A 25,474-nucleotide genomic window follows, 5' to 3' on the forward strand; every position below is an offset into this window, starting at 1 on the left:
CCTGTCTGTTCTTTTGCTCTTGCAAGTAGGACTTTGCCACCCCTGCAGTGTAGGACAGAACTGAACAAGAGAGTGGAACTGGGTGTCTTGGGATGCGAGGCAGACGCCAGACAGTTTCCTGGGCTAAATTTCTGTGGGTTCCCTGCTTGGAGCCAGCGAACTTCTGTTGTCTTCATTGGGTTCTTTTTCTGGAGGCTCTGAGGGAACAGATGGATGGCTGCCTGTCCGACAGGCTGTGGCCGCATCCTGCTTTTGGAGAGAAAAAACCTCCTTGGAAAGCTGCAGTCCGCACAGTAAAGGATTCTCAGACAGATCCAGTGACCACAAGCCATGGCGACGACAGGCCTGTCACCCCAAGACTCATGCTTTATTTTCGGCGATAAAACAAGTCTGTTCCTACCATACAAAACCGACGCGTAACAGAAATAAAGATCAAACAGTACTACCCAGGTACATCACAAGAGAATAAAATAATCCCTGATATACGGAACCTCCTGGCGAAAACGCGGAAGCAAGTCCCCCCTCACCTCCCGAAGTGGCCACTGAGAGGCTGAAGCAGCAAAAGCACTCTGGAAGCAAGCACCCAACTGCTGCGGTCTTTCGAGCACCGTGTTTCCAAGCCGGCCTTTTTGCAAGAGAGCCGGTCTCTGGCTCAGCCCTTGGAGAAAGGCCAGAGCCGGAAATGCTAAGCATGGAACCAAAACAGACCCGGAGATGCTCACGGAAGCATTCCAGAAGCCTGCACAAACAGAGGAAACGGCTTGGATTTTTGATGGCATTGGCACCTTTGGGGGAGGTAAACAAGATTGCTGATTGTTCCAGGTCGATTTTCAGTGGCCATCAAAATGAGGCGGCCAGGGACAGGAAGGTGCTGGCCCCAGGAATTTCTCGTTCAGTGCCATAAAGGAGCAAATACCAAGAGTTGTGTGTCTTTGACTGCATCAGCACCCAATGGTACATGCCAAATGCTGACAAGGCCAAGCAGAATTATGACAGGGGAGAAAAAGCAAAAAGTCCCCTCAGGCTCTGGAGATTACACGGATATGAGGCCGAAAAGCCAAAAGCTGAAGAGGCTGAGATTGTAGGCACCTGGGTGGGGAAAGGGGACCAAGTGCTTTCTGTGTGGGTGCGTGCGCCTGTGTGCGTGCAGAAAACCTCAGTGCTCCTTTAAGCTGATACGGCTGGAAGGCGGGAAAAGATCCTTGTGGTTCTGAGTTGAGGAGCAATTAGGATTCTTTGGCACTCCATGAAGATGCCAGAAATTCAGCCTGGGATTTTGCATGTGAAGCAGGTGCTGGACCACCTCTCTACAAAGAGAGCAAGATTCTAGTCCTCGTGGTTCTAGAATAATAAGTGTCCAACTCATAATCAGATCTCTAGAGATTCAGATGGGGGCTTTCTCACAGCTACCTGGGGAGGTGAAGGACTGCTCCTGAGCTCACATGCATGCAAAACATACGTGCTAAGGCCACAAAGCTAAGCCCCGTTCTCTCAAAAATGGGAGGGGGAAAAGCAGGGTGCTGAGATACAAGCAGAGTTGAGCAGAGCTGCTGAAATACATACCCTGCTCTAAGTGCCAGGCCTTGAATAACTGGCACTCTGTGGCGTGTTTGCCGAAATCCAAATATAAACAGAGACCGAAATGCGTACAGCAGAAGGAGTAACTCTTGGCACTGATATAAATGTTTAGTCCTGAGCAGGAGGGATTTTGCCAGCCAAAAGCAACACCTCGGCGTTGTCCCCGCAAGCCCGAGAGGCAGTGAAAGTGCGCTGTGGTGCTTTCCCACCCTGCCCCACCATGTGGCCAGACGGCTGCTTTCATAGTTGGGGCGTTTAGAGCAATACGGTTGGGAATGAAACACCCCTCTTGGCAAACACACGTCTGGAAGTGCGCCCCAATTCATTGCACATTCATGTGGCAACTCGGCGCTTCTTTGGCAATGCTCTTCTCTCTCCCCGCACGCACCTTCAGAGGGGGGCTAGCCATGTCAGGCCAGCCCCTCCCACGGGCCGTGGGGTATCCCCCAAAACTCTTTTCACCCCCAAAGTGGCTGCATTAGTGCTATAGCGCTACAGAGACTGAGACAGTTTTGAAGCCACTTTTTGGTTAACCCCCCCTTTTTCCTTAGTGGGGGTGCTGACGGGTTTCCCAAGCTGCCCACCCCAGCTTCAGTCCACGAAAAGTGGGGCCAGAGGCCCCTCCATGGCGATGCGAGCAAAACGGCGAAAGGAAAGCGAAGCACGAAGCCCAGGAAAGATTGTCTGGCAGAGTCCCGAGTCTTCCCAGCAGGCTCCGCCTGCCCAGGACTGTACCACAGAACGGTCTGTCCTGCCGGCACCCGGATCCACTCCGCTTCTGAGAGGAGCCCACCATCGGAGTGGCAAGGCCTGCCGCGTGCCTTCAGCACGTGCCGTGGGGGTCGTCTTTTGGCAGAGCCGGCTACAGAGTCTTATCGAAAGCAAGACGTGGCTGCGGGCATCTGAAAAAAGGCTTCCAGGTGACCAGGCACGACGGCGGGAGTGCAGAGAGACCGCCCGGCACGCGAGGCCCGGGCGGGAGCTGGCGTGGGGTGGCGTGCGAGCACACAGGGGCACGCACGCGCGAGTGCGTTCCCCGGTCTGGAGTGGAAGCTGCGCAGATGCAAGGCACTTGCAGGTGATTTGGGAAGAGGAAGTCCCAGTGGCCGCGCGGGGCTCGGCTCCGTATTCGCTTCAGGCAAACATGGTGAGCTGTATCCACTGCAGGGGAGGAAGAGAGACAGGCATCACAAGGATAGGTATTCATCGCACGGAAGGAGGGATTCCATCACCCAGAAGTGAACGGGGACCTCCTGGAACGAGCCCGTGGGACCAAAGAACCCTTTCAAAGCCCGACAACCAATCCCTCAGTAACTCAAGAGTGCGGAGCCATTCTCAGCCCCAGAGCCAAATTCTATTTCGGGGACACTCTCGGGGGCCACGGTCCGGTGGTGGGCGGGCTCAGGGCAAAGGGGCGGGGCCAAAATGCCAGCCTCGGGAAGTCTGTAGTCCATCCACTGTATCTCTTCTTTGACACAGGTAGTTTTGTTGCCTCGTAAGCATCCTCAAATTTGAAGTGAGGTGCCTTGGCTTGGACCAAGCTCCTGGGCTTGCATTTTATTTATTTAAAGTTTTTCTATGCTGTTTTTGTCCCAATGGCTTACAAAAAACAACAAAACTAAAACCGAATCCTTCGGCGACCCAGCACAGTTTTAATGTTGACCCACCCAGGTCCCTGAATGTCTGAGAGTCGGCATCAAAGCACACCGATTTGATGAATGCAAAGGCCTTACCTTCACCAAGTCGAAGATGATGATTCCGTCTTTGTCTGTGTCCAGTGCCTGGAAGAACCCTGAGAAAAGAAGAAAGAGGAGGGGAAGGAATGAAACGATACGGGAAAACTGCTTTGCAAACTTTAGGGGGGCTGAGAAGCAGGCGGGAACAGGCCGATTTCCCCAACACGGGTGCCTTCGAGCTGCGTCCCTCCCCGGGGAGATGGAAAGACACTCACGGAACATGGTCTCCAGGCGCACCAAGCAGCAGACAAAATTGTCGAAATCGATGGCCAGGTCGGGTTCAGCGTAGCGCGTGATGATCAGCTCGTACAGTTTCTTGTTCAGCTTGAACCCTGCCAAGATGCAAAGAGCCCAGGTGTTTCTCCACAATTCTTCCTACGTTCCGTTTTGGATTAAACTTCCCCCTTAAGCAATGATCAGATGGGTTCCTAAAGCCCTTTCACACCAACAACTGGGCAGGATCTGAGCTATATGCTGGGTTCCTTGATTTGGAAAGGAGGATGGTTGCTTGGTTGGTCTGAATTCCACACAGAGGACTAGTTTGATGGAAAGGCAGCCTAGGAGTGGGAATTTAATTTTACCTGCAGCCTCCAGGGCCATCCGCATCTCGTAGGCACTCATGGTTCCTGACTTGTCTAAGTCAAACTTCCTAAAGATAGCCTGCAAAGATAAAAGATATGAGATACTCAGACAAGAAGTTTACAGGAATCAGGCACTGTCCAATTCCATAAACTGATGGGAGGAAAGCTTACCAGATAATTTCTAATCCTGTTCCAAAGGATGTTGAATTCCACCAATCCCAGCTTCCCATTTCCATCTCTCTGATCACAAAGGGCTGTTAAGGAACCTTCCTGGAGTGTCTACAAATACACCTTCCGGCATTATCCCAGCTCCTCTTTGACCTCCTCCTCCTCAAACTCTCTCAACAGAATCGAAAAACCTACAACTTGCTTGATGAGCCCCAAAAGAAGACCCAGTAACTCCATGATGTTCCTAAGCCAGGATGTAAGCAGGTATCACACACCTGGCTTCTCTCCCCATCCTCCATAAGAGAAATAATAAACTGAGATTCAGTGCTTAGTTTCTTAGGATGTGTGAACCAGGAATCATGGTGAAGTGCTTCAAAACAAGCCAGGATTCATTAAGCCAACTTTAAACCCAGCATTCAAAGTCGGCTTCCAATCCCAGCTTGGAAGTACTGAACATCCAGCTGCATGTCATGAAAAGCAAACTTGGGTGACATTCCCAGCTGTTACTGTCATTCACCCAGAGGGGGAAACAAAGCTAAGAAAAGGGGATACATATACATCTCGGTTGATTAAGCCAGGAGTTTTGGCTCACTGTGATAGGCAAATCATTCAGATGGAAGGTCAACCAAGGCATGGCCAGATGTTTTGGACAACCTGTGACCACTGCTAATGCTGGCTGGGGCTTATGGGGCTTGAAGTCCAAAATATTGGGAAGGCATCAAGGTTGCCTTAACCCTGCTGCAGAAACAAAGCAAGCCCTTGGGGAGGATCAGCCTTGGCTGGAGGATCACCGGCGTTCTAGATCACAGCTATTCCCATGAGGCTGAGGTCTGCCCATCCTTGTGAGGACACATTTCAGATTCTCAGGAAATTCTCAGGAAATGCCATTGCCATTTCTGTCTTCTTCCACCCGCTGCCCCTTCCCCCGCTCAGTCCCTTTTCCTTTGCTTGCACATCTTCTGGGTTGTCAATCTTGGTAAGCCATTTTTGGCAGAAAGCCTTTTTAAAAAACCAGATGAATGACTGAACGAATAAAATGAGGGCACCGTGCCGAGGCCCACAGCAGCAGGATACGTCCATGAGGTTCACCATGCTCCGGCAGGATTCCAGGCTGAACCCTTTTGTACGAAGGTCTTTATCTGCAGTTGACAGTGGGGTGGAGCGCAGGGGGAGAAAAAGGACAGTTTCGAGTTTTCTTTCCTCTGCCATGAGGCAGCCCCACGCAGAGGATGCGGTCATCTTGCAGCAAAGTGGGGAAGGAACCAACCACTGGATCCAGGCACCACCGCCGACCCATGACCCATGCGCTAACTTTACCATTGCTATTTTAAGACACAAAGCCATGGGGTGGGGGGGGGGACTTTTGCTCGGGACTTACGTTTCCCAACAATCCTGTTGAGGATGGTCTGCAGTTCACGGACGCTGATTTCCATATCCTGGAAGGAAAACAGCATTTTTCTTTTATCGGTTTGTAAAGTCAAGGCAACATTTTAAAAATGTGCAGTTCTGAGCTGCGCTACCAGGTGAATGCCGGGCAGCCCTGGGCTAGGAAACCGAGATCATCTGGATCAGCCCTTCTCACCTGCTCAGGGCAGTTAAGTCGAAGAGGGCAAGGGAGAAGTGCCTTTTCAGTGGTTTAAGCTTCCACTGGTCTTCAGGAAGGTTCTGAAGACATGCCTGTTTTCACTTGCCTCCCCATAATCTGGGGCAGCAGGCTTGGTTGCGGTTATTGCAGCCCGAATGACTCCGGCTCGGAAGATTGGCGAGGGCAAGATCGAGATGTACAACATGCTGGCAGCCCTCCAAATGCCAGCACTCTTTCGAAGGGCCCCCTGAAAATCTCTGGCTCATGCTTACCGCTCCAGCCAGCTGCCTAAAGAGCTGTTTGAAGTTCTCGTCGATCTCTCCTTCGGAAAGCACTTTCTGCAGAGGGGGAAAAGGAGAACAGGCGTGAAACAAAGAAGTCCCCCTGTGGAAACCATGACCCGAGTCCTTTCAGTTTGCCTCTGCAGAAGGACGGGCTGATGGAAGACCTCTCCCACAAACCGCTGCTTCGGTGAATTTCGTTTTTTGGCATGACGGGGCTGTTCGGACAACATGCGGGAAGGTTCATGGTGCGGCAGGCCTGCAGACACTTTTCCCGGCCTGCCTGAAACAGCAGCTGCGCTTTTCTCTTGCTAAAAAAGAGAAGAAGCTTGACCACCATCCCCTTGGTCCACCCACCCTCTTAATGCCCGTCAGGATTGCCCTCCGATTGTGGGAGGGACATTTGAACGGCCCCAGTAATAGGATGGAAGATGGGGCTCAGCTCTAGCAGCAGATTGCGGGACCCTTGAACATGTGATCTGGCGGGAAGTGAGGGAAAGATTGTTCCTCTCCAATCGTAGATACTAAAATGCAAATGTGGATTTCCTCAAGCAAGCCTTGCCCTTCCCGGCAGGCGTTCCACCAGAGGGTTCCTACCTCATCGGGTAGATTTGCTTGGATTTGATCATCCATCTCTCTGCAGAAGAATAAAAGGACAAGAAAACTCTCTCAGGGGATGCACAAAGAAACCCAGCACTATTCAGAGAAGCTGGAACACAGAGGCAGCCGTTTAAAACCAGAGGGAGGAGAGGGGAATAGAAAAAGAGGCACCCATAATAGGATTTTAGCCCACCAGTGGCCTGGTTCAAACAGAAAACTAACCCCCAATATGGGCTACTGAATTCTAGGAAGCATTGATGTGAATGTAGCCACGCTAACAAACCATGGATTGTTTCGCATAAAGATCCCAGAACGAGAATGCGCGGTGACTGCATTCTGATGAGGGAATAAAAATCGGTGTCTTACATGGTCCCAGCTTTGTTCTCCGCGAAGACCCGGAGCACGAAGTCCCCCTCCTTGTTCGGCTCGAAGGTGGACGGCACGACGATGTACTCCCCGGGGGGCAGCTTGAAGCGGGTACTGACCTCGCGCAGGTTGATGAACTGCTCCGACCGGGCGCGCGAGGAGTTGGACAGGAAGAAGTCGCGCTTCAGGTGGACCGAGGGCTGCCCCACATACTGCCGGGGAGAAGGTGGTATGGGGTGAGGACAGATTCCGTAGCCTGTGGGTCCCCCTCCCTCTGCTTTTGCTGTGGGTTGCTCTTGTTGCATTCACAAATTAAATACATCACCATGAGGACTAGAAACTTGGCTTAGTTTTACAGGAAGGACCACAGCTCAGGCAACAAGTAGGTGTGATTTATATCGCTGCCTCCTTTCCGAGGAGGACTGGGAAAGAATTCATCCGGAAGGGCGGCTGCCGGTCAGTGCAGGCAATACTGAAGGAGATTCCACCACAGATGGTCTTGGCACGGGGCAGCTCTGGCTGTCCCAAGACCACGGAGGCATCCCTTACTTTCCGGAGTCGCCTTCTGGATACCTACCTCAGGCGGCACCTGGAGAAGGACACAAAGAGGAGGAAAGGGGCCATGAGCCCAGAAACCCATGGGACCGGACGGTGCCAGGCCCAAACCAAGAGGGTCTCCATCCCCGCGGGCGTCACCTCGTAGACGGCAAAGCCGATGGTCTCCATGTCCTTGCCGAACCGCCTCTCCCGGCGCCGGTGCTTCTGCATCAGGGCCAGAAGGAAGCTGCAGCCCGCTTCCCTTCCACCGTCCTCATCGTCATGGTCCACTTCCTCCAGGCGGATTTTGAACTGGGGGTTAATCCAGAAGGTCGCTGGACAAGGAGAAGAGACATGATTATTATTAGCAGAAAAGTCACGCTGCATCTGCAGCCCTCTTCTTTCCCTCCGGCGAGGAACCCAGGGCAGCTTCCGGAGCCCTATTCTTTTTTTAAGCATTTCTTATTTTCCTAACATACACAATTACACAGAAAAAGAATACAGAACGAAGGGAAAACTACCAAGCAAAACTGACTGAAGTAAAACACGCAAAGTTGCCAAGGGAATTACAAGCGCACGGCCCATAGGCTGCAACCCCAAGAACCAGCTCCTGTCATATCTTCTCACGCCCGATGGCTTATTCTGTCCTCGTAACAACAACCCTGCAAGGCAGGTCGGGCTGAGCGGGAACGATCGGGCCGAAGGCACCCAGCGGGACTAGAACCTGCATCTCCCAGGTCCCCAGCCCGGCTCGCCCACACCCCACCACACCAGCTCAGGAATGACGGCCCTGCCCTTGCCCAGCGGGAGAGCCGCGCCCCGCCGCCCCGGGCACCTGGATAATTCCTGCAGCCGCCGGCCGTGCTGCCTCGCCTCCAGGTCCCATCGTACAGCATGGAGTTCCACTTCCGGAACTTGCGCGACTTCAGCGCGTCGGGCGTGAGGTTGCAGATCTCGAGCCGGCTGAACTCCCGGAGGAAATCTCGGAAGGACATCCTGCAAGGGGACGAGAATCCACCCTCGTTTGCTTCCTTCCTCGGGGATTAAAAGCACCACCCCCGAGCGCATCCGGAGGGGCCCCTACCAAAATTCTCCGTCTTCCATTTTCACCCTCAGCTGCTGCCCCACGGACGGTTCCACCGCGTGCCACTCCCTGGAGCTGCGGAGGAAAAGCGAAGGCCGTTAAAATGAGACAGGAAAGGAAGATATGCTCAGCCGCGTCAAGTCAGCGTTTTAGTTAAAGTTAGATTAGCGACTGCAGAATTGGCACGAGTTTTTTTGCTGCCGAAAGGAAATTCTGTCCGCCTCCTGTTCCATGCATAATTTTTAATGCAACTTTTATACCGCCCAAAAGCTGAAGCTCTGTCTGGGCAGTTGACACAACTATCATCCAAACACAATCCGAAATACGCCACAGGCTTTTTCGCTCTTGCCCTGCGGACAACTGTGCCCTTAAAGTGACAAGCTTCCCTCTTCCCCCTGGCATGGCATGACTCTGCGTACCAACTGCAGGACACGCGATGCCGCTTTCTCACACCCCTAGATCCTGGATCGCTTTGCCACCCGTGGCAAAGAAGACGCAGAGAAGCCACCAAGTGCCGCTGTGGTGCAAGAGAAGGAGCAGCTCACCGAAGGGCCCGGTGCTCAAATCCCACTTCAGCCGCAAAAGTGACCCGGTGATCTGTAGCCAAATGCAGTCTCTCTAGCCTACCTCACAGGGTTGTTGTGGCAAACAGCAGAGAAGCCAAGTTTTGCATTTCTGAGCTTTTGGTGCAAGTGTGGACTGGATGGATAAAGAGAGATGCCCCTCTAGGACACAGGAAGACCGGAAGCGAACCCCAGCTGTCATGAACCCACATGGGCACTGTAGTCATCTGCTTCTGTATTATATTCATGGCACACCTTTCTTCCGCTTGCAGAAGAACCTAGCGTCTTCCTTTCCATTCTATCCGCACAACAACCACCCTGTGAGGTAGGCTTGGCTGAGAGTCAGCGACTGGCCTGAAGTCACCCGGTGAGCTTCATGGCCAAACAGGGACTCACACCTGGAGGGCTCACTCCCACACTAATCACTAGGCCTTACGGTCTAAATGAAACACACAGCTTGACCTGCTGACTTTCCGCCTCCCGCCGGCCCTTCTGCAACGGGCATGCAAAACTCTTCTAGGGGTTGCTGCTTACTTGTCACTCCAAGGGCCGGTCCATTCCACCTCTCCCCAGGGATTTCGGATCCGTACCAGCTGAACTCTCTGCCCACGGTAGTTGATCTGTGGGGGAAGGAGAGGTGAGAAGGGAGGTCTTCCCTTCCCTCTCTTCCTCGCCACCCTTCTGACCTTCCACCCCCTTCCCTCCCTCTTCCACAAAACCCTTTAGGGATGACCTTCATTCCCTTTGTCCACATCGGGGTCCCTGTTTTCTCCCCGCTTCTGCTCACAGCCCCCTTTTCTTAGCGGTTAACGCTTTGCGACGCCTTCAACACAGGACCCCGGAATTCCCGACCTGAATTCACGTTGCCTCTTTCAGAGGTGCTTCTAGCTCTCCAGATAAAAGCAAGCAAGCAACCCACATTGCATGAGGCAAACATAAAAGGGCAGAGGAGCAGGCACTCACCTGCTCAGCTCCAGTGACTGAATAGGCATGGCCCTTCACCAGCTTCTTAAACGTGACCGCCTCCATGTCGAAAGCACTCGTGATCTGGGGTTGGGTCAGGAGGGAAGCAAAGCAAGAGAATCTAAGTTCTAGCTTCACAAGGTCCGTAAGAACATGAGGTCTACAAATTAAAACGAATATTTCTGCAGGAGATAGTTCATTCCATAGCATATGCTTATGAATGTACAATTTTGCCCAATAGCACAAAGTCCACAAAGAAAGTTACAGTTCGGAAAAAAATGTAAAGCCCTATAGGTAACTTTCAACACATATCCTACATAAACTATATATCTGAAGTATTTCTATGCCATATCAGCTTTGCCTAACGGCTTTCAGGACGGTTTACAATTTAAACCGGGACCGTTGAGCTGAATCATTGCTAAGGAAAATGCCAGTAAAACTTAGGTTGGGTTTTGCTCCCGGGAATGAATGGGATTAGAATAGGTAAGATTGGGTACGTCTCAGAAGGCACCAAAGGGAGTCTGGAGCCAGCGTGTTACTGCCATACTCACATCAATGGAACACCCCATGAGGGAGCCTCTTTCCAGGGCCTTCAGGATGATCTGGAAGAGGTCGTTGGGGGCTTTCCGAAGGTCGTACCACTCCGTGACCCCTCCGGTAAAGTCTTCAAACCCTTCCGATGTACTTCCACCAGAGAGAGCCTCGTAGCAGCCGTTCACCCTACGGCAAGAAGAAGTACTCTGTCGGTTGCCTCCTCCCCTGTGCGCTTGCGCCCACGAAGGTTGGCTAGTTTATGCCCATTTCACAGATGGGGAAAATGAAGCTGGAAAAATAGAGACTAGGCAAAGGTTATGGAAATGGTCCTGGGAAGGGGTGGCACAAAGCGAGCCTTAAAGCCAAGCACAACTGTTTGAACAACCGTGTCCCCCACCTGAGAGAAGAGGCGCTTACTTGGCATAGGCCTTCTCAAGCAAGGCGCTCCAGAACTCGTTGCCTTCCGCAGAATGCACGAACACCAGCTTGCCATCTTTGGTCGGGAGTAAGTCGTCCACCACCACGTCCACCCACTCGCCGAACTGCCAGATCTGTGTGAGAAGAGGGAAGAAGTGGAAAGGGGGAGTTCGGCCCAGTGAAAACATCACACAATTCGGATTAACTTGGATCTGTCGCCTTAAACCTGGTTAGGATCTGAAATGTGCAGGCAAACCAGATTGCAGCTTGCCGAGTTAATCCCAGGTTCAGCTCACCAAACCATGATTTTGGATATCTAGGTTTGCAGCCGGTTCTTATGCGTGTGTTAATTCGGGGTGCGGCACCTCAGTTCGGGGTGCCAGATCTGGCTGGCTGCCTAAAGGCCCTTCTCCTGGCCACACCCCCAACCGCCGTGCATTTGTGGGTTCCCAATTCTTGTATTAATAGAAATATTATTACGACTTTGCATTTCTACCCGTTTCCTCCTCTTCCATGGCAGTTTACAAAGTTCTCCTCCACTCCACTGTTATCCTCACAACAACAGCCCTGTAAGGTAGGTTGGACCAAGAGGGGATACCCGGCCCAAAGTCAGCCCATGAGCTTCAGGCTGCGTGGGGACTCGAACCCGGGTCCCCCAGGTCCCCAGTCTAGCAGTGGAACCGCTGCATCACACCCAACTCATCAAAAGTTCCTCCCCACCGTACCAGCCTTCGCGAAGGCTTAATCACTGGCTGGGGACGATGGGAGTCTGCACATCAGGAGGGGGCGAGGCTGTGCTCTGAATGGGAGGGGCACAGCAATTCTCTTTCCGCTGAGCACCAGCCTGCCATGAAGAACCAGGCTGGATCCCAGTCCAGGTTGGAGTCCCAGGCATGGCGGACTGAAATAACCAGCAGGGCTTCCCCCACGGGCAGGAGACCAAGCGGAGGGTTGTGTGCGGGGCAGGACGGCGAGAAAGAGGCTCTATTCCTGTCTCCCACTTGTAGTTTATTTTTATTTAAAAGTTTCTTAGGCACCGATTTCAAGTCGTTGTACCTTGTTTTCTTCTATTTGTAGCTTTTAATGTTAACTTTCCACGTTTAGAGATTTAAAAATGTTATGTTGTTTCAATTGCTTGTGAGCCACTCAGAGAGCCCAGTTGAAGGCTGATATGGTGGAATATACATTGAAATAATAAATATTAATTAAATTAATAAAACACTCTGGTCCATAAGATGTATCCAAACCTCTGAGTTCAGAGGCTTCCATGCAAAGGGTGAGGGACATACTATTGGGCCCTAAATAAATAAGGATAATAGTAACCATGATCAAACAAACAAACAAACAAACTCTGAGCTAAACCTGGTGACCTTCTCCCTCCAAGGCACAGAGCTTGAATTCTTGCCAGTGGCTCACTTGAGAAGGTTATGTGCAGCCGAGCATCTTCGCCTTTCGTCGTGTGACAAGTGAGGATTTTAGGGTCGGGCGCCAGGGTGTCCGAGTGCCCCAAGGCTTCTCTGAATCCTTATTCCCGGGTTCCTCGGAGGTTCTTCGCATGGCTGAATCCCCCTTTCTCCAGCCACTGATATTTTGGGTTTCAGCCACCCCTTTCCCCTCTTCGAAAGGTTGATGCGCCTCTCCCAGATGGGTTGCACCGCGCCCCCTTGGCTCTCCCACCCCCCGTATGCAGCCCCCGAGATGTTTTCAGGAAAGGATTTTGGCCCTTGGGGTGAGAAAGCTTCAGCACCCCCGCTCCGGCCCGTGGTTATGCGAGACACATTCGGAGCAGCACCGGGATGAAGGCTAACCCAGCGAGGCTCACCTGGAAGTGGAAGATCCCGGCGTACCCGTTCTGGAAGCTCTGGCCGTGGGGGACCACCCGGTGCAGGAGGGGATCATTCAGCGTGAGGGAGGCGATGGCGGCCAGGAGCCAGCAATCCCCTGGGGGGACACGCAAGCAGAAAGTCAGGTCCGGACTTGTTGCCAGGATTCCCAATCACTGAGCAAAGTCTGCTCTTGAATCCGACTCCCGCCCAGATCTTCCCCTTGTGAGCTTTTTGAAAGAGACCGAGTGCAGGCCTTCTCCTGACCCCACCGGCCACAACTGCCCTTGGGGGAGACTCCTGTGCAAATGCGCAGCGGCAAATTTATGGAAAGTGGCGCATTATGTAGTCTAACTGTATCGTCCACATGCCTTCCAATAGCCTCTCCAGCCGGTTGCACTGCACCTCCCATAATCCCTGACCACTGTTGGCTGGGGATGGTAGGCATTGTAATACAGCCTGTGCGTGTGGTACGTAGATTTCAGAAGGCTGTCCTGCTCTAACGAAACATATACATCAATAACATTGAGTATCAAGTCTACATCACATAGATTCCCTACATTTTCTAACGATGATTTCCATATTTTCTGCCCCCATCAGCTCCTTCTTGCATTTTCCTCTCTATTTTTATTATGCTATTTTATTCCTCTCTATTTTTATTCGTCATCCAATTCTGGACTACACTTCAGGTTTTTTTCTTTCTTTTTCTTGAGTTTGCAAACCACCCGTCCTACCAATCCCGGGGGGGGGGGGGGTTAAAAACCATTAAATGATTTGAAGAGGCAGAAGCCCCCAAATCCATTAAAAACTTCTAAGAGAAGAGAATATTCTGAACAAGCGTGGAAGGATCACAACTACTCTGGATCCCATTTCAGGCCCTCTGTTCAAAGGAGACACGCCAGCTGCAGACCTTCCCGGCACACGGATGACGCGTGTAGCCAATCTCTAAGCTTCTGGGTGCATTGGATGCACCCCGACACTGAGCGTGCCCCAAACCTCTGCATGGGGCACTTGTTTCTCCAGAAGCTGGACTTCAGATCCCAGCAACCCCAGGCACCATGGCCATGCTGGCTGGGGAGAAAGAGAGCTGGGGAGGCACCTGCACATGGAATTCTTAGGCCCAAATGGAGGAAAGGTTTTACTCTGCCCAGGGCAAGTGAATGAAGGGGCAGATCCAAAATTAAGGAAGGAAGGAAGGAAGGAAGGAAGGAAGGAAGGAAGGAAGGAAGGAAGGAAGGAAGGGGGGGGGAGAGAGAGAGAGAGAGAGAGAGAGAGAGAGAGGGAGGGAGGGAGGCAGGCAGGCAGGCAGGCAGGCAGGCAGGCAGGCAGGCAGGCAGGCAGCAAGCAGAGTTCCAGTTTCACAGGCATATGCAAAGAATTTCATCCTTGGACTCAAAGCTTTCTGGGAAATACCAACTGTTTAGGAACTGGCAACGCCAACCTTCTGCCACGGGGAGGGACCATACGCAGCCTGTGCTTGCTAGACTCTCAGCAGATAATCGATGCATGGAAGGGAAAATAGTATGAGAGGGAGAGAGAGGGAAAGGGTGTGTTCGCCTCAGCGGCAAGGGAGCTTCCTGCTTCAAGCGCCGCCGGCCACCGCAGCCCGTGCCAAAGGTCTGAAACAGCCGAGCAAAGCGCCGGCAGAGGAGCCAGAGAAAGCCTCGTCACGTGTGCTGGGAGACGCCGCCAACGCTCCACAGCTGCCGTTGCATGACACTCGCACAGACCCCGGCGTGCCACCCCGAGGAGGCTCTCGGGGTTTCCTCCGCACAGAACAAAGGGGGCTTTGCTGCAGGGCTTGCCCGTACCAGCTGCTTTCTTCCGGGAGAGTTCTGACTAGCACCGGCTGGGCGTTTGCCTGCGGCCGCTCGCGCCTGCCTGCCTCTCCCCAAGCTCACAGAGGAGGCTGCCGTTCCTTTTCTGCAGGGTGCACCCATGGCCAGATCTGAGCACCTGTCTCCCTGTCACCAGCCCCCGGAAAGGAGTGGCTGGAAATCAGTCCCCGTTCCCTCCAAGCTCAGATCTGGACCCTCCTAAGGCCGCTGGGCCCAAGGCAAGTGACGCTGCCTTCCTCCATGGCACCGTTACAACAACCCTGTGAGGTAGGACAGGCTGGGAGTCCACGAGCGGCTCAAATTCGCCTGGTGAGCCTTGTGGCCAGGAGGGGACTTGAACCCGGGCCTAGACCCCTCCGCCTCCATGCCTCTCAAGACCCCGAGCGTGGCTTCTCCGGCCAGCAACCTCACAACGTGGACTCAGCCAGAACACCCTTACCCAGAGCTCCTTGGCAGACGTCTGTCCGTGTGGCCCCGTCTATGATGAAGCATGGGTTGCGGCACATATCCTGAAACACACAACAGAACCGGGTGCATTATTCAACTCACAATTCTCGCACCACCGCAAAGGCCACACAGAAGGGGCATCGCTCTGCCGGGGTTCAAGGAGGTGGGCCCCTGGGGGACTTGGTGCAGACGTGGGGTGTGACAGCTTCCAATGTTCCTGTTTAGAGCGACTGTTTATGTACAATCATGAGGACCAGAAGCTTAGATTATTTAAGGGGGAAAGACTGGGCAGGAACCTCCTTGCTGGGAGGGCTTCTATTGAGGATTTTGCATGTGAAAAGGCTGCCTGGAGGAAAGAGGATGGAAATCATAGGCTAGGGTGTCGGAAGCTCAGGTTGGGGCCAGATTTCGGGGATGCAGGCTGCGGTAGGAGGGGCCGAAGCGAAAGGGGCAGGGCTGAAGCCCCAGCTTGATTTCAGCTGAATGTCCTTGCTGCCGCTAGCTGAGGTTTAAGATAAACATCTCAACCTTTTGGAAGGGGGAAAGTTGGAGCAAAGTCCCCCCTGGGGAACCTCAGAGCTGCACTGGGGGCCCAGGTGGGCTGAATTCAGCCCCGGAACCTGGGCAGCATCACCTAGTGGTTTGCAGATGCCTCGGGGCCCAACCGATTGGGGAAGGCTGGGCATTTTTCATGGGAAGCCCCCCGCCCCGAGGTAGACACGGGACACCAAGCAGTGATTCCGGGTTTCTGGAACCTTACCGTAGGCCGTTTCCACTGCACTCCGTAGGTTTTGGAGGAATTCGGCCCCAGTTCTTTGAAGCCAAGGGAGGAGGCCGTGGGAGGGAAACTTTCGTCCCTGAATAGGCTTCCGTTCTGCAAGCATTGATTTCGAAGTCTCTCGAAGTCCTGGCCCAAGTACTTCACCGCATTCTCATGTTTTCCCAAGCCCAGGTCTTTTGCCCGCTGCTTCTGGACCTGTGCCGAGACCCCGGTGCAATACACCGGCACAATGACCTCTTCCGACATTTCCCGATTATCAAACGGGGCGACTGCTTGCTGGAAATGACAACAGCACATTAAACCAGAGAGATTTTAAAAGAGGATCTTGTTCAGCATAATATGGTGAAAGTTAAGTTTAAAAAATTGGAACACGGCGCAGCATCAGTAGAAGCAGCCCCTTCATCTAATTCCCTCCTGACTCATAAAAACTTTCATGTTTCTAGCCCTCATGGCTACTGGGAAGGAAACTATTCCAGGAGACATTGCGTGTGCGGATGTGCAAGTCCTGAAAACAGGCATTTAGAGCTGTTTTGAGCCTGTGGGACGAATTCTGTTTCAGAGAAGCACTGGGGGGGCTACCTTCCAGGAGGGGGCGTGGCTGAAGCAAAGGGGGCGGGGCCAACTCCTCAACCTCCCCCCTGGATTTTAGCTTCTTGCTAAATAAGGCTTGCTTCAGGAGGCAGGTCCACCTTTCAGGATAGGAGGAAGACTGCAAAAACGCTGTGGAGTCGCTCTTTGAGGAATCCCTGTTGCCAAATTTCGTTCCCGGATTGCGTTTCTGTACCCCCACTGCCAAAGTTAGCAGGGCTCCAGAGCAAAGTACCTCTAGAGAAGGGGTTGGATTTTAATATCTTTCCTCCTGAAGGAAAATGATCACTTCCAAAGGTTCTTCCGAATGCTTTCGCTGGGCTCGAAGGAGCCAGCTTGAGCGTGAGCTGGAGTTTAATGTCCGGCACCTCTGTTTATTTAAATCTGTACTCTTTCCATACTGCTAAATATTAAGAAAATCCCTGTGCCGTCTCCACATGTAAATCACAATCTTAAAACCAATGTAATAATAGCAACAATAATACAGAGCAGTGCTGGAGCAATAAATAGGACAGTTAACATGGAGCTGGGAAAGAGGCCGGCTGAAAACCTGGCAGAGCTCGGACGCAAGCACAGTTAGGCCGCCACTCCTGAACGCAGAGACCTTTACATGTCCTCTCCTGGTCAGAATCCAGTCATCTGGAAATGAGTGGATACTGCAGGAATGCAGAAAAACAGATGCAGATGGAGCCCTTGGGCCGAGAAATGAATGTCCTGAGATCCTTTGCTGTCTTCCTTTGAAATAATAAAACGACCCGTGAGCTGCTTTCGCCAGTACAGCTATGTGGTGCGCTGGGACATTTCAAGAGCTGGGAAAGGGGAGCGGAGAGAGCACCGGGCTTCAGAGTCGCACAGAAAAGAGAACTCGGGCAAGACAGCGGGATCGGCCGTCGGATATTGGCTTGGCCCCTGCAGGCTGTGGAATCCCGCCTCTTGAGAAGCAGATTTTGGATTGCACAGGGGCTGAAAGGGGCATGCCTGGAGTACAGAAAAGCCCTTGCCGCTTGCTCTCCTTGCAGCATGCCGTGAGTTAGACGCTTGGCATTCCAGAGTTCAGCTGTCAGAAGCCCAATACGTATCTGCCGAGCAGTCCCCACCCCAGTCAGCCACCCCTCCTGAATCCATCCCAGCACAGATCGGTTTCCCATGAACCGTTTCGTCTAGTTGTTCATTTTTAAATAGACATGTTGAGACTTATGCACACACACACAGACACACACACACCAGATGTGTGATGGCAAGTTGTGCATGCTGGGGAGGGGCAAGGATGGAATGCACTCTGTGCATGTCCAGAGCACTCTCCTCTCAAGCACTGGCTTGTGTGTTGCAGCACCAGCCCAGGGCATGGGGAGACATCAAGGCCAACCCCGTCTTTGGGAAGAGCAAGGCTACAAGTAACAGATCCGAGGCATCGTTAAAGAGGAAGAAATGAGCCTTTTTGCAAAAACATTCCTTACAAGGTTAAGTCTCTAGTCCTTAAGGTTACTGGTGGGGGGCGGGAGTTCAGAGAACAATGGCCACACTCCCTGACATTTCCCAAATGACTATAAATTCCTATTTTTTTACTCCTTGCATGCAGGGGAGCGGGGGGGGGGGGGGGGGAAGGGCCCAAACTGGAATTTTCACATTTAGGGGGCTAAGCATTTCGGGCTCTCCCCAGAAAACAATGTGCTGGGACTCAGCTCAGGTCTTTCACACCTGGAAAGGGCGGCGTGCACACACACGCACACCCACCAAGTGTGTGTGTAGGGGTGGGGGCAGAAGTCTGGTATACTGAAAAAGGGATCAGGGAGACTATTTCAGCAGCGCCAATCCAAGGGCCGAGTGCAAAATGCACAACTGGATTGCAAAGCCTTTGCTTGCGCTCAACTTCTTTTAGCCCGAGGCCAAGCTCAATTTCGGAGGAGCCGGTGGGTGTGCATTCCAGGGAGGGGTGTGGAGTGAAGGCGAAGGGGGCGTGGGCAAGAAGACAAACACTTCTGCACCTTAAAGCTCTTTTGGAGCATGACTAAGCCCTGGGAGAAGTTCCCAGCTCCCTGGGACATCGCACCAAAGCCAGGAGACCACCAAAGGACCAAGCAGCCGGGGCGAAGGGACCGGGATGAAAAGAAGCATGGCCATCCAAGCTCAGATTTATTCCCTGGACTGGAGGTTCCCCACCCTGATCTATGCCAGGTACCTCTGCTACAACATCCCTGACAGGTAGACCACCAGTCTCAACTTCAGCATCCAGTGAGGAAAAACCTGCTTGGCCCCATGCAGCTTTTTCCACCCCCAAACAGCCCAAGACACCAGGAAGTCCTTCAGAATATGGAGCACATGGGAGGGAAAATTCTTTCAGCCTACACTGCAGAAAGAGGGTGTGACTAGCAGGGGGCAGGATTCGGCCCTGGGCTGCCGTTTCCCACACCCCTGCTTTAGTCAAATTAGTCCTCCTTCCGGCTTGAACCCATTGATCAGGTGCTTTCCCCTGCGATGCAACAAAAGTGAAATGCACAATACAGTCATGTGGAAAGCTGGTTGTCAACGTGTCTGGGAACTCTGTGTTTTGCGCACAGGTAGGAAACACACCTAACACATGTCAGCCGCGAAGCAAGGCGTGCGTGAAAAGAGCACCCCGGGCAGGCAGACACTGGGAGCTTCTCCCAGCCCTCTGGCGACGGGCAGGCCCAATGAAGTGAGGGGAAAATGTCTCACCCGTGGACCTGGCGAGATTAAGCCAACGTGCACGGATGCTGAGGTGCGAGGAAATTGGTGGCTGTCAAAATGAGGGCTAAAAGTAACGCTAGCAAAAATTTAACGACTACTGTCTCTTGTGAGCCCAAGCTTTTTCAGACTCCGCTGTCCTTGCACCTGGCAGAATCTGCAAGTTTCTAGTCCCGTGTGCCGCTGGAGGTGTTTTATTTGTCAGTTGGAATTAAAGCACACGCTGAGACCAGTAAGTCCAAGTCTATGTTATGCTATGTTCTGAAAGCAGGCATTCTGCGATGCCAAGGGGGAAAAAAAGACATTTGCAAATATTTTCAGCTGAGAGAAGGTACCACCCGATTTCCTCTATTTTCACTGCACAGAATTATTTCTTTATCACAATGCTTAATCGGTCCAAACTTCTGAGATTATATAAAAGAGGGACTGCAGGGCCCTTCTCTCCCTTTCCAAAATGTATTTTATTGTCTCTATTCACTGCATTTTCATCCCACACTTTAGCCAAAACAGGGCTCTTTACAGATAATGAGAAACAGAGCGGCTAAGCAGGGTTGTACGTAACCCCTTAAGAACTGCAAAGCGCTCTCGGGTGAGTTTGTCCTATAAGAAAGTAGGGAAATGCCAGCTGCTCCTAGCTTGGGGTATGGTTTTGCTTCTGGGGTTCTGCAGACAGTTCATCCCACCGCATTGGTATTGTGGAGTACTGACGCGTGTGCACACAAATCTTGGGGGTTCTTGTCCCGCCACGCACAGTCCCCATTCCGTCGGCAGGAGGATCAGAACCTGTCTTGTATTACTATCAGACACCAAGATAAGCTCTGGAGGTGAGTCACTGAGCAACTTGTGGTTCTCCTTAAGCAAACGGGGTTGCTTGGTAAATGGGCACCACACCCAAGCTGGCAGAAACGGGCTCAGACTTGCTCCAATTTTATCACAAAAAGGTGAGCGCAACAAAGGAATCGCATCAGGCATTGGTTAAGCCTGTCAAAAGCCAACATGAATTCAACCACAACCCAAATGCCAAGATTTTGGGTGCAATCTAGTCCTTTTTTCTGGCTAATCCTCGGGTTATCTGAAGGACTGCCTGGTCCCATACGCACCTGCCTGGACCATGAGGTCGTCTTTGGGAGTCATAGAATCCTAGAATAGTAGAGTTGGAAGGGGCCATGAAGGCCATCAGGTCCACCCCCTGCTGTTGCAGGACACCAAGTCACACCACCCCACTCAGAGGGCTGCCCAGTTCCTTTTTGGATGTCCCCAGTGTGACTCTAGAAGTTGCTTCCAAAGGAAGTAAGGTAGGTAAGCCAGCAGGAGGGCCTTTTCGGTTGTGGCACCATCTCCCTAAAGAGGTATCCCTAGCATCTACTTAGTATTCCTTTTGGCTCCTCTCAGCATTTCAATATTTTAATTCTTCAACTTTTTTAAAATATTGCATTTTATTCTATACTGATTCAATAGCAGCTATGGCTTTCCCGCTTTAAGTGGATCTTATCTTGTGTCTTTGTGTGTGTTTTTAATTTTTCTTTTGCTTACCACCCAGAAAGTACAAGCTATGCAGCGGTACAAAAATGGAATGAAGAATGTCTATTCTTTTATTCTTATTACTGTATCGTGTTTACACCCTGTTGCTTGCCATGTGTTAGTAATTAATCTAGGATTCATTACTCCACGGTGGGAGGAAGGTTCGGAGCAGATGCTCTTCCAGGTTCAGCCCAGCCCTGATATTCCCGAAAGTCAAAGGGAACCAAAGTTCCCAGAGGACTAGAGCAGTTTTATTGTAGGGGGGAAGCTTTAAAATTATTTGCAGCTAGCCAATAAATTCCACAACACCGCAAACCAGGAAGCAAAGAGCTCAGCCAAGAAACCCATCTGGCTGAGGTGGACGAATGTGCAGGCCTAATCTGGGACAAACGAGGAGCATCACACAGGAAGTGGCATGAGGAACATTTTACAAGGAGAGGCCAGAGCGCCAAGGTCAGAGCAAAGAAGAAAGAAGCCAAGGACATGCAGAGAAGCTCCAGGTTCCACTTGCAGCTTCCCCGCTATTGTAGGGGGGAAGCTTTAAAATTATTTGCAGCTAGCCAATAAATTCCACAACACCGCAAACCAGGAAGCAAAGAGCTCAGCCAAGAAACCCATCTGGCTGAGGTGGACGAATGTGCAGGCCTAATCTGGGACAAACGAGGAGCATCACACAGGAAGTGGCATGAGGAACATTTTACAAGGAGAGGCCAGAGCGCCAAGGTCAGAGCAAAGAAGAAAGAAGCCAAGGACATGCAGAGAAGCTCCAGGTTCCACTTGCAGCTTCCCCGCTTTAACGCAGGGATCAGATCCCACAAGGGGGACTCACAGGGACCCCGAAGGAGAGGCCCAGCATGTAGACAACTGTGTTGGACGCGTGCAGGGAAGCGGGAAGGAAAGCCCCCTCAATCCACCCCCTCCTGCTCCCATATCCTCTTTGTTCATCCATCCAAAGCAAGGGCAAGGCTGGAAAGCTTTGCCCCAGTTCAGGTGCTCGCCAGACGCTCGCTTCATTATTTTGCCACCGCGATAAATGGCATGACGCTCGGATGGGACTCCGCATCTCAGAGGGATCTATCTCCGAGGCAAGGCTGGTGCAGGAGGATTGTGCCAGCCAGGGCCGGGATGTGTTTGCTACCAAGCCCGGTTTAAGGTCTTGTCGCTTGCCCAGAACGCCCCGGAGAGCCAGCTTCCAAAAGGACCCCCTTCTCTCCTACAGACTCCTGAGGTCCCTGCGGACACCCCGCTCTCATCACTGGGAAGTGATAGGAGAGAGTTATTCTTATTTCTATTTTTAGGATTAATTTGTTGTAAACCGTCCCGAGACGTCTAAGTATGGGACGGTTTAGAAAAGTTTTAAACAAACAGATAAATAAATAACACCCCCCCGCACTTTAGGAGAAGCCATTTCCACTTTTTTGAACAGGGGAAAAAGAAACTGCCCTCAAGCCAGACAACCACCCAATTTGCAGAGAAATTGCAAGACCACCTCGTTGCAAAATTGCGCTTTGCTTTCCGTTTGGCAACACAGCTCCAAGGTAATGACTTACTAGCACTAGAGGCGTAAGAGGAAGCAAGAGGCCTGCACCTAAGAGGCAGATACACCAAGTGGCAGATACACCAAGTCTTCCTCGGCTTGTGCCCTCAGATAAGGTTCAGAGAGCAAAATGACTTGACTGATAAGTGAAGTACAGGTGACACTAAACTGCACCACTCTAGCCTAACTCCTCCTACTCAGAAAGTCATCTGAAAGTTCACCCTCGAGTCATCTGCCCACATGAACCAGCTGAACTGGAAGGAACAGAATTAACCATGACAGAAACGTGAAAAGACAAGGTTCTCCCATGCAAAGACCCTCAATATTTTTTGAGCCTGTCCGCCTGCCCGCCCACCTGCCCGCCTTCCTTCCTTCCTTCCTTCAGACGAACGAGGTCGCTGTGCCCAGTAAGAACCATGTGGGAATTATTTAGTCAGGAGTCTTCCCCTCTATATAAATGTATTTCTCTCTGCAAGACGGTTCTGTCTTATCTCTTTAAAAGCCTGATAACAGAAGGAAAGCACTGTTGGGACACAGGGCTAAAGGCAAGTCCAGTGAAGGGGGAAATATCAGCATCCCTTGGGAGCAGCTTTTCCACCCCTGGACTGCAAGGTATTCCCCCTATAGTCACCTTGCAGAAAATAGACAGAATCGCCCCGGATAATTTAATTTTCCTTCATAGGGAAAGGCATCACACAACTTTTCTAGGCCCACAAGGTGGAGGAAACTGCCTTCCAGAGTGTTGTTGGGCAAACTACAGCTCCCATCATTCCTTAGCACTGACCATGCTGTCTGGGCCTGATGGGAGGTGGAGACCAACGGCATCTTGGTAGCCGCTGGTGCTCCAGTCTGTTGGTACAATATCCTTTCTGAGATGGAGCAACTAAAAATGGAGAAAGCACGACAAATATCGGCTGCACCACAGAAATTAGTATTTGCCTAGGTTGCCTAGTGCAGATAATACAGCTCGTTTTATTGCCAGAGGCTTTCCTGCTAAGCCCTAGTGTGGAATGTGCCCTTTTCACAGCAGCTGCACACCAAGCTGACCTCTTCACTGTACCTGCCTGCTCACCTGGAAGTATTCTGGACTCGCACCAGGCGAGTAGTTATTTTACTTGCTTTACTGAAAACGGCATTACCGTTGGGCATTGACCTGAGTTGGTACAGCCCTCACCTGAGATCTCGTCATTTCTCCCCTGCCCTTCCAGTAAGTTTGTCTTTGTGCAATCCAGAAAATTAGAGCAAGGGCTCTGTTCTCTTTGAATCTCAAAACATTACACACCTCATTTGAGCAACCAATCAATTGGTATAATGGGGGTTCAACAGTCGGGGAGGAGACACAGCTCAGTAACAAAGCACTTACTGGGATTCACTTCTTGGGGCATTTCCAGGTGGGACTGGAAAAGGTACCTGCATGAGAGCTGGCCTGGGAGCTTCCACCCATCAGTATAGAGAAGACTCAATTGGGCCCAAGAGCCTCACTTTCTATTAAGCCAGTTCCTATGCTCCTGTCTTCAACCAGCCTGTCAGTCCAGAACATGAGGACTGGAACCTCGCTTTCTTATTTGCAAGGGGGAGAGCCTTCTATCCATGAAAAACACCTGCCCTGCATTCAAAAGGTCCTGGGATCAGTTCCTGGCATCTCTGCATGCGGAAGGGAAATCCCTCCGCCTGAAGTCGGGAATGTCGCTGCCAGGGCTGTGGAAACTGTCCTTTAGATCATCCTGATTTGCATGAGCTAAACAGCTGGAATTATACCACATCCTCCTCAAAGGCTTTATATGCATGGAAACAAGGTTGGGACGACCACCAATTCGACTTAAAGGCCACTGACAGCCTGTTTTTCCATAATCAGAAGGGTCCTGCCTTTCGGGTAAGACAAAAATTCTTCTGACCCTGCATGCTGTTTCCAACAGAGGACAGCCAGAAGCTTCCTGGAAGCCTTGGAGTAACATGCAAAGGCGCAACAGCTTTCCCTTACAGTTTGCTCTTTAAAGAGGACCCTGCCCTCCGAAACTGAAGTCTCAATCGAGTTGATGCATTGCTCCCCCCCCCACAAACCTCAGCCTTCCAGATGTGCTCTACTACAAATCACATAATCCCCAAGCCAGCTATTTCCAGGTGGGGGGAAGCCACCAGTGGCTGAACTGCATGGGAAAAGCATGTACTTTTAGCAGTACCACCAATCGGCTCAGCAGGGCGACCTCAAGTCATCGGATCATAGAATAGTTGAGTTGGGAAGGAACCTCTAGGGCAACCCCCTGCCCAATGCAGGACTCCAGGTCCAAGCATCCCTGTCCAAGCATCTCTGTCTGCAAGGGGAAATTAACTGCATGGGATAAACTGTCCAGCTTTCCAAAACATTTTCTTCTTCGGTTTTTCGAAACAAGGAAAGTGGCCTTTATTCTCACTCCTCCAGCGTGTTTTCTCACTCAACATCTTCGCCCCCACCCGAAGAAAGACCTAGTGGTGCTCCAAAGCATATTTCAGAAGCCACGGTTGAGTGTTTCTGCAACCACCACCGACTCTGCTTCCTTTCTAAACAAGACTTTGCTGTTCACACGGGCCCTTCTTGCCCTAATCCAGATTGCACCACTCCGGAGCACTCCCGATGTTCTGGAGGACAGCTCCCATCACCGCAGGCTGGATTCCCTAATCCACTGTGTATGAGGAAGCTCAGGGACGCCTCAGCCCTCCGGGGGAAGCAAATGCCTCTCCACATATGCTCAGAGACCCTCTCTTCCCCCATCTTAAACTTTCCCAAAGATTTTATCTCCATTTAGCTCGACAAGCCAAAGGCTCCGGCCGCACCGGGCGACTGCTCCACCAGCTAAATCGATCCCAAGCAGCGGCATTCGCACATTCCGGGGCAGAGGCGACTTCGGCGGAAACGGGAGCCGTACGCGTCTTGCCTCCCCCACCACGGAGCGAGGCGGGGGCGCGGGAGACCCCCGACTCCTCCCCCCAGCGGCCCCCGAGGCAGCGGGCCAGCCCGCAACTGGGGAGGGGAGGGGAGGGCCCGATCCGCCGCGGGGAGCCCCAGCAGGGCAGCGGGCGGAGCGAGCTGCGGCGCCGCGCACAGCCCCCCGGGGCACAGCCCCCTCGCCCCGGGCAGCCCCCCAGGCTCACCTGCGCCCGGGTCTGGCCTCGGCCGGCTCGGCGTCAGGGCGAACGGCGCTTGCGGAAGGAAGGCGAGGCGCGGATGCGGGAAGCGACCCAGGCGGGCGGAGTGCGCGGCGC

At 52.2% G+C, this 25,474-nt stretch overlaps 1 protein-coding gene across 1 annotated transcript; it reads right to left on the minus strand.

Moving 5' to 3' along the window:
- Positions 1-313: 313 nt before the first annotated feature.
- Positions 314-25,474, minus strand: CAPN1 (calpain 1). Its single transcript, XM_044448818.1, has 22 exons — positions 25,364-25,474; positions 15,862-16,158; positions 15,094-15,163; positions 12,816-12,934; positions 10,994-11,127; positions 10,594-10,762; positions 10,043-10,126; positions 9,614-9,699; positions 8,517-8,591; positions 8,268-8,428; positions 7,592-7,767; positions 7,473-7,484; positions 6,896-7,107; positions 6,527-6,566; positions 5,921-5,986; positions 5,442-5,499; positions 5,138-5,202; positions 4,067-4,135; positions 3,896-3,974; positions 3,530-3,646; positions 3,312-3,370; positions 314-2,739 (listed from the first exon to the last, which is right to left on the minus strand). The coding sequence occupies exons 2-22, from the start codon at positions 16,126-16,128 to the stop codon at positions 2,713-2,715; spliced, it is 2,145 nt and encodes a 714-aa protein (XP_044304753.1). The 5' UTR covers positions 16,129-16,158; positions 25,364-25,474; the 3' UTR covers positions 314-2,712.

This window comes from Varanus komodoensis, unplaced genomic scaffold (assembly GCF_004798865.1).
Source record: "Varanus komodoensis strain SLA01 unplaced genomic scaffold, ASM479886v1 scaffold55, whole genome shotgun sequence".
Taxonomy (NCBI): Eukaryota; Metazoa; Chordata; class Lepidosauria; order Squamata; family Varanidae; genus Varanus; species Varanus komodoensis.